Source organism: Daktulosphaira vitifoliae, unplaced genomic scaffold (genome assembly GCF_025091365.1).
Source record: "Daktulosphaira vitifoliae isolate Bord-2020 unplaced genomic scaffold, ASM2509136v1 Scaffold_2, whole genome shotgun sequence".
In the NCBI taxonomy this organism is placed as follows: Eukaryota; Metazoa; Arthropoda; class Insecta; order Hemiptera; family Phylloxeridae; genus Daktulosphaira; species Daktulosphaira vitifoliae.
The window spans coordinates 31909478-31921593 of NW_026099573.1; the positions used below are offsets into that span (position 1 = coordinate 31909478).

The 12116-nt window shown below is 26.6% G+C and overlaps 1 protein-coding gene and 1 long non-coding RNA gene across 3 annotated transcripts; one reads left to right on the forward strand and one right to left on the reverse strand.

Moving 5' to 3' along the window:
• Window positions 1-2100: 2100 nt before the first annotated feature.
• On the reverse strand, window positions 2101-3816 carry LOC126899332 (uncharacterized). The gene is made up of 3 exons (XR_007702548.1): window positions 3552-3816; window positions 2257-2397; window positions 2101-2192 (listed from the first exon to the last, which is right to left on the reverse strand). It is a non-coding gene; the product is annotated as an uncharacterized LOC126899332 (long non-coding RNA).
• Window positions 3817-3903: 87 nt separating this feature from the next.
• LOC126899320 (striatin-interacting protein 1 homolog) lies at window positions 3904-11653 on the forward strand. Of its 2 annotated transcripts, XM_050674110.1 has the most exons (15): window positions 3904-4016; window positions 4209-4438; window positions 4515-4631; window positions 4991-5152; window positions 5210-5331; window positions 5406-5572; window positions 5647-5811; window positions 5879-6018; window positions 7520-7861; window positions 9823-10067; window positions 10126-10353; window positions 10411-10582; window positions 10656-10860; window positions 11256-11350; window positions 11419-11653. In XM_050674110.1, exons 2-15 carry the CDS (start codon window positions 4358-4360, stop codon window positions 11578-11580), a joined length of 2403 nt encoding a protein of 800 aa, XP_050530067.1. In that variant the 5' UTR covers window positions 3904-4016; window positions 4209-4357; the 3' UTR covers window positions 11581-11653. The 2 variants fall into 2 exon arrangements, with proteins under 2 accessions (XP_050530067.1, XP_050530069.1); XM_050674112.1 differs by lacking the exon at window positions 3904-4016 and having other exon boundaries at window positions 4070-4450.
• The last annotated feature ends 463 nt before the right edge of the window (window positions 11654-12116 follow it).

Genomic DNA, 12116 nt, shown 5'->3' on the forward strand with positions numbered 1-12116 from the left:
ATAAGAGATGTACAACGGCAACGGATCGTTAAACTCGATAGACGGTGAACAGCAATTAAATCTTAAGCATTTATACAAAAGGCTGTATTGAATAACACGACATAACCGAGAAAAGAATGTTGCCCATTTTGATCTTGATCTAATAATAACATGAGTGAAAATACAATTTAAATTGTTATTTTAAATACACTAAAATAACACACGGGCTGAAAAGTCCCGGGCCTAACAAAGAAAACACGGTTATTTCATTAAAAATTGTCTTTATTCATCAACATAATCTCCACCAAGAGCAACACAATCATTTCAGCGCCGTTCTAACATTTAAATTACGTTCTTGTAGAATGATTTATCTTTTGCCTCAAAATAGGCCTCAGTTTCACCGATAACCTCTTCAATCGAGCGAAATTTTTTGCCGGCGAGCATTTTTATTAAATCTGCAAATAGCCAGTAATCGCTGGGAGCCAAATCTGGAGAATATGGTGGATGAGGAAGCAATTCGATCTTTAATTCACGTAGTTTTTCAAATGTGTTTTTTGATTTGTGACACGGTGCGTTGTCTTGATGAAACAAAAATTTTTTTTTTGCCATATGCGGTCGTTTATTTGTGATTTCGGCCTTTAAACGCTCCAATAACGCTATACAATATTGACTGTTAATTGTATTTCCCTTCTCAAGGTAGTCGATGAATATTATACCTTGCTTATCCCAAAATACTGAGGCCATTACCTTTCCAGCTGACTGTTATGCTTTCGGGCGCTTTGGACGAAGTTCCCCGGCTGCTGTCCACTCAGATGACGATCGTTTTGATTCAGGAGTGAAGTGATGGATCCATGTTTCATCCATAGTGATGTATCGACGCAAAAATTCCGGTTTATTACGTTTGAACATGACCGAACATTGCTTAGAATCATCAACACGTTGTTGTTTTTGCTTAACAGTGAGCAAACGCGGCACCCACCCACTTTGAACAGAGCTTTCGCATGGACAAATGTTCATGCAATATAAAGCTTACACGTTCTTTTGATATCTTTATGATGTCAGCTAACTCACGCAACTTTATTTTACGATCATTCAAAACAATTTTGTGAATTTTTTCAATATTTTCTGGGGTTACTGCCTCATTTGGACGTCCACTACGTTCTGCATTATCTGTGTCTCTACGACCACGTTTGAATTCAGAATACCAACGTTTTATTGTTGTATCTGATGGAGCAGAGCCCCCGTAACACTTCTCAAGCCATTTCTTTGCTGAACGGTATTTTTTCCCATCAAGAAGCAATGTAAAATTAATACACGAAATTGTTTTTGATCCATTTTTGAAAATTACAAAAGTAGCTTCACTCTAAACACAATAGCTTACACACTAATGAACAGATTGTCATGAAAGTTTAACAGCTGACTTTTGTAGGTTAGTACCAACTAAAAATGAGATTAATTCCAAAAAAATAGCGTCCTCTGTGTGTTAGGCCCGGGACTTTTCAGTCCATGTGTTAATATTACTGTACCCCAGTGTGTTGTTTAATAATATTAGCACTTCCCCTTAAACAATACACATGTACATAGTTAATTATAAAAAATTATTAAAAAAAAAATTATACATCTAATTCCTAACATTTCTCCGAGTTCTTTTTTGTAGTGATTGCTTTGTCGATATGTCAGCTAACTACTATTTGCTGGTCACATACTAAATATCCCTTCATTGAATTTTTCACTAATATAATGACAACGAACATCTAAATGTTTTAGTTCATTTATGGATTATTAGTTACGTCACCAATTTGATGGGACTTTGTTTTTGTCCGCATACAAAACAGTTGTCTTTTCTTGTGTTTTCAGAAAATCACTTGTTTATATCGTCAACCAAGTTAGTTCCTGAATCACTTGACTAATGGCTATGCATTCAGCCTTAGTAATTGAAAATGTTAGCGATTTTTGACTTTGAACACCATGCTATTATTTCATTTGTAATCATGAAAATATATCCTGTTGTTGGACGCCTAATTCTTGTATCACCAGCATAGTCTGTATTACTATAACCATATAACGCCCTAAAATCAAAAAATTTTATAGTTATAGGTTCCCTTTAAATATTTTAAGATACGTTTCACCGAATTCCAATGTATTATCAGAGGCTTATCTAAATAGCGACTGACAAAATTTATTATTATTTATTGCTGCTATGATCCCATTGTCTACAAAAAATCTACAATCATTAATTGTTTATTTTCATTTTTTACAAAACACACAGGGATCTACCTTTGTTTCTTTTAGATCAAAGTTTATCAACGCTTTATTCCAACGTCTGGGTTCTTGTTTCAATCCATACAAATTTCTTTGTAGTTTGGACACTTGTTTAGTTCCATTTCATATCATTTGGCTGGTCCATGTGAATCTCTTCTTCAATATCACCATATAAAAGAACTGTTTTAATATAAAATTGTCTCATTTTTAATTTTATAGCATTGCTAATGCTAGTAATACTCGTATAGAGTCATAATTTACAACTGGTTGGAAATAAATTCCATACACTTGTGCAGTAAGTTGATTATAAAGCATAAGTTCAGACTAAAGGTATATATAACAATCAATTTTATATTACAAACATATTTAAAAGAAATTGATAAAAAAGATCTATATAAGCCAAACATAATAATAACTAACGTAATATTAAAATAAAAAGATAAACTAACCCAATCATTCATATATGAAAACTATAACGTGTATTAAAAAGGAAAATTGATTTAAATATTTATATTCACAAAAATGAGATAATACCCTTATTTAAAACATGAGTGTGGACATACATTGTCATACAAAATAATATCCCTGGATTCTTGTGACCAAGTACTTTCGTTGAAAATAAACATTTTTGAAAATCGGAGCACACTAAGTAATTTTTGCAGTAAAGTGTTTTTACTTTGTTTTATTATATACGATTTTTACCGAGGTAAATTCCACTTCAACCCCTTCCCACCAGGCACAGGGAGAAATTATTTGCCTCGGACCCAATAAAACCTAGCGCCAGATTGTATAGCTAGATTTACATAAGGTTCATGTATATTTATAAATTTTTCAATTAAAATTCAAATTTGCTCAAAACCGGTGTTAGGGGTGTATGAAATGGCACACATATGAAGCTTTGGACTTTAAATGGCTCTGCAAATCCATATGATAATCAAAAAATAAATAAATAATTAGAGTTTTTATTATAAACAAAATATTAAAGCCCCAGTCGAGGCGCAACTAAAATGACAATTTTTTAAAATTAATTTTTCCTATCCAAAAAATTTTTTTATTCAACAGTAAAAATAATTTTCTAAATTATTGAGGACGTTAGTTTAGGAATGCTACAACTCTCTATTGTTACTCCGTTGGATTTTAAATGCACTTATCCACTTTTTTGCATTGATAACAAAATAATTTGTACATAAAGTATAGGAAAAAAAATGTTATAACACTAATTAGTTGCTACCTTAAAAAAGGTAGCAACTAATTAGGGTTATAACCCCTCGATTGATTCCATAGGGGTATGACTTCTTGGGTAGTCTTACCTGCGGTTGAGTTGAGAAAGTCGAAAGAGAGATAAATGGTTAACTTTACTCAATATAATTTGACACTCGTGTGTAAACCTAATTAGTTGTTTTTTATTGATTTACAATCACTTATAAGTTCATTATTTTTGATAGAGTTATAATTTAGTTAACATAGAATCAGTAGTCTGGATATTTAAGTTTATAATGTTAAAATACGACTGAACTAAATTTGTATACATAAGTCGTGCTGATCTGCAATGTGCAATGTTACAACCAGTAAGACTGTTATGGTTATTACATTAGTGTTTTCAGCGAATACAAACAATATGGATCCACCTTGCGCAATATAGGGCTGTTAGCGATCTATTTTATAATTTATATCTATGACATTGATTAGTGAGGCAATCACCATTACAGATAAGATTAGATTATAGATATGTTTCATCTATATTTGTGGTAGCAACCCAAATGATATCAAATAAGGTGATAAATCCTATACTCAAGTTTTCATTATTTATCACTATAATATTGTGATAACTAGTATACTTTTTTTGTTAATTTATAAGTTTTTTTGTTACATGTACAGTTACATTTTGAACTATTTTTCTTCTATTCCTAAATTCTAAAGTTTTTTCAGTTATGTTTCCATTTTAATGTATTTTTGAATTCTTATAGTTAAATCTTGAAGAGTCTCATAATTTAAACCGTTACATTCACAAGTGTATTGTGTTCAGGTTTTGAGTATTGATCAGACAGCTTTTTAAAACTTATGTTTTACATGGAACTTGGTTGTCCAGAAATTATGACATATTATTAGTTTTGTAATGGATAATGTGAATGAAAAACGAGTAATATACAAATTAAAAGAATCAATGGCGAATAGAAAACAAAAACAAGATTCGGAGGTTTGATAAAATGTTTGCATACTATTGCATAATTTGATATTTTAGTTTTAATAAACAAAATTATCTTTCATTTTAGGAGGAGTCCGACTGTCCAGATTTAGAATATAATTACGGTGATACTGATACACATCTAAGTGAAATGTCTGAATTGTATAGCTACTCAGAATTGGAAGATTTTCAACTCAATATAAAAGTGAGTTAAAACATGTATACCTTATTTTGTAAATTTCTATAAATTATAAATTAGGTTTGAGTAATTGCGTGTATATTAGATTGTTTACATAAAATTTATAATACAAGAAAATTGTATAAAAAGTATACAGAATAACTAGTTCTTTGTATACTTGTTATGTTACATATTCTTTTGAAAGGAACCAGCTTTAATGCATAGCTCAGAAGCTAAAAAAATTACAGATTTTGAAATATTTTGCATAGCAACAGAACATATACATAAATGTCATAACATTTTACATACTCATGAATTTAATTTTTTAAGGAATGGATTTTTTTTATAAAATTGAAGTTTTGTAATAATAAAAAAATTACTTCTAGGAATTTGAAAAAGTTATGAAATCTTTAAATTATAATCCATCATGGCATACTTTAAACACTAATGACAAAAGAGTTGTGATGGCTAAACTATTTGATTATCTTGAGATGTCTGATAAAACCAAAAGAATGAATGCTGCAAGGTGTATATTGTATTTGATTCAGGTAAGTTAACCATACTTATACTTTCGATCTTATTTCAATCATTATTTTAATTTAAAGGGATGTTGGGCTGAATGCCAATCAGACAAAGATCAACAGTCAAACGCTAAAGAAAATATACTTTTCTTATACAAATTTGACATTTACAATATGTTTGTTAAATTTTTAAATATAGAAATAGAGTAATACATTTTCTTTAAGCTAAGATTATTATTAAACACAAATCTATTTGTAATTTTTATGTTAATTCCTATAGATCATCAGTTCAACCTCATAAAAAAACTCACGTTAATTGTACAGATTCAGAAAATTTGAAAATAATTTTAAACGTTCTATATACATTTATTGAAATATTACGTATTTCAGAATTTGAACCTGGAAATGAATTTAAGGAATTCAGAGAAAACTTATTGTCAGATATTGGTAGAAACTTTTATGAATAAAATTCGAAAATTAATTTATTATGCGCATGTATCATAATTTATTTAATCTATTAGGTTTACCACATACTGAAGATCATATTATTGTCAAGTTATTAGGAATGATAACAAGATTTTGTAGTGGAATGGCTTCATACTATCCAATGAAGAAAGTTTTATTACTTTTATGGAAATTAATATTGGTTTTACTTGGTGGAATGGAAAATTTAGCTAAATTAAAAAGTTGTTTAAATATTTCAACATTATTATTTTCCTATGAAAACATTTTTAATATAAATATTATTAATAGATGAATATCGCAGAAAAGCAAATTTAACTGAAATCCAAGAGGATTCAATTAAAATAATTAAGTCAATGAGATCCTCATCACCACCTCCTAGTTCAACTGACATTATGAATGCACCTAAAAGGGGCGTACGTCAAAAACGAGTAAGAATTTTTGTATTTGTAGTTATTCATAATATTTATATTTAATTTTGATTTGTATTTTTACATATAATTAATATAGTAAAATAAATATTTTACTGATAAAATTCAATTTACTATTTAAAAATGTATTTAAATAAATTGTACTTAATATTATGACTGGTGTAAATAAGTTTTTGGCATCAAACTTTGTTGACAAATTTGCATTATTATTATTTTTAACAGTTAATAATAAGAAGATTGTTTATTATAAAAAAAGTTAATTAATAAGTTATTAAGGAAAATATTGATAGTTAAGTTTATATTAGAAATTGTTAATTGTTATTAACATTGTATAGATGCCGTTTAATTTAAAAACATTAACGTTTCATTGTACCACTGAATCTGATTTGTTAAATAGTGGTGAAGAGGTAAGATATAATGTGTGTCTGTGTGTGTGTGTATATATATATGAGATTTAAAAAGATAAAACTCTTTGATTTTCAAAAAAATGTAAATTTTATATAAAAATAAGTACAAATCTTTATCATATTATTCTAATAATATATAAACGTCTTCTCCTCTTTTAAATAAAAACTAACTGTTAAGATAACTTTAAAAATTAATTGATATCAAAATATAGATTTAAATTATAATCTTAAAAATTACTTTATAAAGAATAAATCCCACTTATATAGGTATATATATATATATATATAGAATGTAACTGTCTGACTTGTATAAAAATTAAAAATTTGTGATCCTGTGAATGTTTTGTCCTATTAGTGTCATATGCACAAATTACATTTTTTATTAATATCTCAGTAAAAAGAAAACTAAAAATTTTACTAATAAACTTTGAATAAAAATGGCACATATTTTGTAAACTATATATTTTATGCTTAATTGTATTAAAGTTGTGAATTAATTATATTTTGATCTTTTTAATCATGAATTTGTGTTATATTGCAATAAAGTTAGTCTGAAATCATTAATATTTTGTCTTAGGCAAATAGAAAATAAGCTTCATCGCCATATATGAATATTTTTTTCAAAGGCATTTATAGATATTTTTTTAGAATAATCCAACCTTTCTAATTATTAAAGAACCCTTTTATTATAATTATTTTTGCTTGGTATTTTATTTTTCAAAATTTAGCCTTTTTTTGGAAAATATATATATTGTGATGTACACTAAGATAAACAATATTTAAACCTAAGTAACTCAAAAAAAAATACATTTTATACACTGCAACAGTTATTGTGATATTTTTAAATAAATATTTAAATACTTGGATTTCCTTTTCTTAATGGGCATTTCATCTGGAAAACCCCTCTTGAGAACGTCTTTGTTGTTTCTTTATTTGAAAAGTTTTTTGTTTCACATTATAAATGCGCTTTGTCATTAATGTGTATAGCCGCTTTATGTAATATACATCTCTATGTAGCATTATTTTAATTTAAACTACTACCGGTGTATTAAATTTTTTTTAATTTAAAATTTTTATACAACATAAATTTTTAGGGCTTGGTTAAACAAAGTTCATTAGATGAATCGTTAACTGTCGTGGATTTATCATATCAAAATGATGAAGATTTTCAAGATTATGAAGATCAGCAAATGGGCATGGTTGATATTTCTAACATGAAAAATATTCCTGAACCAATTAATTTTAGACCACAAACACCACCAATGCCATTGGAATCTAAAGGTCTCCCATGGGTTCCCAAAGTTCGACAAAAAGACTTACAATTTTTTTTAGATCAAACTAGAATCAAATTTTTAGGCTTTAAATTAGAGAATGACATAGATACATTAATAGGACTTCCTGAACCTATTCATGAGAGTATTGCAATTTTAAAACAGGTAAGTTCATTGAATTATGTCACAATATAAGTATTCAAAGTTAACCATAATCATTAATTAACACTATATTTTAATACCAAAAATTTATTTTCGGTAAAATTTTGATATTTATATAATCCTCTAAACTTAAAATAATTTAATTATTATGTATGCATGTTGCCATATAATACATTAAAGTTTACATCTTTATATAAAATTTGATATATCACTGTATAAATAATTCAAATATAATATTATAATAATCATTAGGTTACCAACTATCAATAAATGTTGATGTTGCAATTAAAACCGGGATCATAATCTTAATGTTTACAGGAAAGATGTAACTATGTTTTGTCATCTCAGTTTCAGCTATAATCTTCTTCTAGCCCATGCTTCTTATTTGCTCTCAACTTCTTTATTTAAAAAAATTATAAAAATAAATAGAATAAATTCAAACTGTACATTAACCCTATTGATGAATGATTTGACAATTAAATAATTAAAATTCAACTATGTATTGATCATAAGCTATTTAAACTTATTGGGGACCTGGCTATTGTGATCAGTTGATTCTAATACATACTTCAATATTCATTTTCAAACATCAGTCCAGTATTCTGTTATCACTGTTCAAATTTCAACCTTACGTCAGGAGTTTGCTTGTTTATTTTTGACACCTTTTCCTATCTTGTATCCACTCATACTTAACTGAAGTAGTCTTTGTTTGCACATTATACTTTGACGTTTCTCTCTTATTTTTGTTATAACAACAGCTCTTTATTCCCTTGAAAATACCGAAGTGTCAGCTAATTATACTGTGACTGCCAACATTTACATGCATACACGTATAGTAATTTCTATTCTTTTGTCTTGCGACAATTGTCTCTCTGTTTCCACTGATAGAGCCACGTTAACTAACTTTTTGAATTGTATGATATACACTCTCTTTTTCCTCTATTAATCCTCAATTTCAAAAATATTTCATTCTCTCTTATCATTGCTCTTGAGTGCAGGTCTTAAAATTTAACAATTAATATTTAATCTATAAATATTTATGCCATATCTTGGTGTTTTTGTATATGATTGAAATTGTTTGTTTAATGATTTTATATTGTATTTAATGTTATAGTAATAATCATATATAACTTTCTAATTTAATTGTTGAGCTATATATTTTTTTAATAAACACTATTTTTGTATTTTGTTAATTACATCGACCAGTCATTTTCTATTTTATAAGCTAGTATAATACATATGTTGCCTTTGAAAAAAGTCAGTTAACACCCTTATAAGATTTAAGGAATGGACCTAAAAATTACCTTATAACAGATATATGAAAATACATATGTAACTAACAAAAAATTTTTTCAAAAATCGTATTATTTGAAAAGCAATTGAGTGGCTAGTGTTAAAAGAATCACCTTGTATTAATTTGTTAGAATATCAAAATTTGCTTGTTGTGTAATGATTTATAAAACAAGATTTTTTTAAATTTAAGAATTTTTAACCCTGAAGGGATAAAAAAAAATGGTTTTACTGTGTGTTATTGTAAAGTTTTTTAAACATAATATATTTTCTCCTTACAAAAATGTTTAAGTCCCGATATTTTCATGAAAATGAGTGTTTTATCAAATTTAGATCACTTTTTATATGTCTAGTTATAACGAGTTTTTATTTTAGAAAATAAAAGCAAACATTTTTTTTCATATATATACTAATGAAAGTATATTTTTAATTTAAGAGAATATATTTTAATAAAACAATATTTTTAGCACATGTCACTGATTTTTTAAAGAAAATTTCAACTTTTTGAGTGAATAGTAGCATTACATTCGGATATTTTTAAAAATCCCTACCATGTACAGGTTTGGTTAGGTTAGGTTTAAACTCACATCCATATTATTTATATTGCTACATAATTTATTTATAATTAAAGAAAAATTTGTTTATTTATTTTTCTTACTTTATTTTGTGTGTAGTATATGTATACATCACTCGCTGATTATCAAATAATGAAAGAAGAAACTATTCAAAAGAATCCATTGACAATGGGTGAAAAATGTGTAGATCAAACTGCTACTGAAGTATTATATCAAGCAATGTTACCTAATTTGCCACAGCATATGATCGCTTTATTAAAAATATTATTAGCTGCTTCTCCAACATCAAAAGCTAAAAGTGATTCAATAAATATTATCTCAGATATTCTTCCAATTGATATGCCGTAAGTTTTTTTTTATAAATTATAGTGGTCACTTAAAAATTTGTACACATTCTTTTAGGATGTCATTTTCTGAATCTGTTAAGTTAGAAACTGATATAAACCGACAAAAAGAAATAGTTGTGAAAGCAATAAGTGGAATACTTATTTTGTTATTAAAACACTTAAAAGCAAATCACATATATCAATTTGAGTTTATATCTCAGCATTTAGTTTTTGCTAACTGTATTCCACTTGTTATAAAATTCTTAAATCAAAATCTTGTGTCTTATGTTTCTTCAAAAAATACGTGAGTTTTCACCATCTTGTAAATAATTAGAATATTAAGATCAACTTATTACATTAGAATTCCAATATTGGATTTTCCTACTTGCGTCATTGGTGATGGACCTGATTTATCATTAGATAATATAGAAATTGGAGAATTTCCTTTGTGTTCTTGGAGAAATATTTATTCATGCATTAATTTACTCAGAGTTTTAAATAAAATCACGAAATGGAAGCATTCTCGAATAATGGTTAGTACAACACAAAAAAAAATTTAATTATGAAATTATTACTATGATTTATAAAATTAACATCATTCCACAGATGCTCGTAATTTTTAAATCAGCACCAATTTTAAAAAAATCATTAAAAGTAAGACATGCAATGATGCAACTATATATTCTTAAATTGCTAAAAATGCAAGCTAAGTATCTTGGTCGAGCCTGGCGCAAATCAAATATGAAAATTATGAGTACTATATATCAAAAAGTTCGGCATAGGTTAAATGATGATTGGGCATATGGAAATGGTAAATTTATTTGCTTAATAAATAACATGTGTCTACAAAATATTGTTTCTAATTATTAAATTTGATATTTATTAAAATTATATTAACATTTTTGAATTTATTATAAATCTTTATAATTACTTATAGAAAGTAATTTCACAAAAAAAATGAATAAAAAAATATAAGATTACTAATTTAAAATTAATAGTTTTAAATTTTTAAGCTATTTATCAATTTTAACATATTGTACTACCTTAGAAGGTAGAGTCTAGTGATAATTTATTCAAAAATAGATATCCAACATCATATTCTTTTTAGCAGTGAAATATAAATATGACTATACTTAAGAAAAATTATCTTCATTGAAATTAAAACTAATTAGATTCTTTTAATTTGGATTATGTTTTAAATTTTAGATCTTGAAGCTCGCCCTACAGATTTCCAAATTGAAGAACGATTTTTAAGATCTGCTGTTGATAAATTTCATGCAAGACGTTACTCTCAGCAATTTGTATGTATAATTATAAAATGCAATGATTTTCTAATTCCTAATGTGTAAAATTTTTAATATCATTTTAGGATGACGAGTTTACACCGAGTGATTTCTATATCAACTCCGCTTTAGGTAAACCTGTTAAGTTATCTAATGAATTTAAGCATCATTATGAAATTTGGTTGGACCAAGAAGTATTTCAAAATAACATTGATTGGAATACATTATTCACATATTTAGATATTTAATTTTTGTAAGTTTCATAACATACATTATTATTGTATTTTACTATACATTGAAATATAAACTAAATATTTTTGATTTGCTGAATTCTTAAATTCTATGATTATAAATAAGCATTATTAATAATTTAATTTTACTATGCATTTTTTTTTAAATACTGACTTATCTTTCTTTTAAGAAGACACCTTACATTATTTTAAACATATTGGAGACGTTATTGTAAAATAGAAATAGGCTTAAAAAGTAAGAGGCTAAAGGTTGGTATTTTGTGTATGCCTTAACTTTAAAAAAATGTAATTTATACAAATTCTCTGTATAAAATCTGTATTACTGTATATTATTTTAAACATTTATACATTTACAATATTGTGTATTATGTTACTTAATATCATACACGTATTATTGATAATATTACTCTTTTGAAAACTAATTAATAAATCAAAAAAATAATATTATAATATACTTGTTATTTATTCAATCACGTCAATATAATATATTAATTTACTCACAAATTACCCGTTTTTATAAAACTAATAAGCAG

Excerpts from the sequence above, each read along its gene's own strand:
- LOC126899320 (XM_050674110.1), top strand. The coding sequence starts at position 4,358 with ATGGATAATGTGAATGAAAAACGAGTAATATACAAATTAAAAGAATCA. Across the intron at positions 7,862-9,822 it reads GTATTGCAATTTTAAAACAG|TATATGTATACATCACTCGC; the intron begins GTAAGTTCATTG and ends TTTTGTGTGTAG. Across the intron at positions 10,861-11,255 it reads TGATTGGGCATATGGAAATG|ATCTTGAAGCTCGCCCTACA; the intron begins GTAAATTTATTT and ends TTTAAATTTTAG.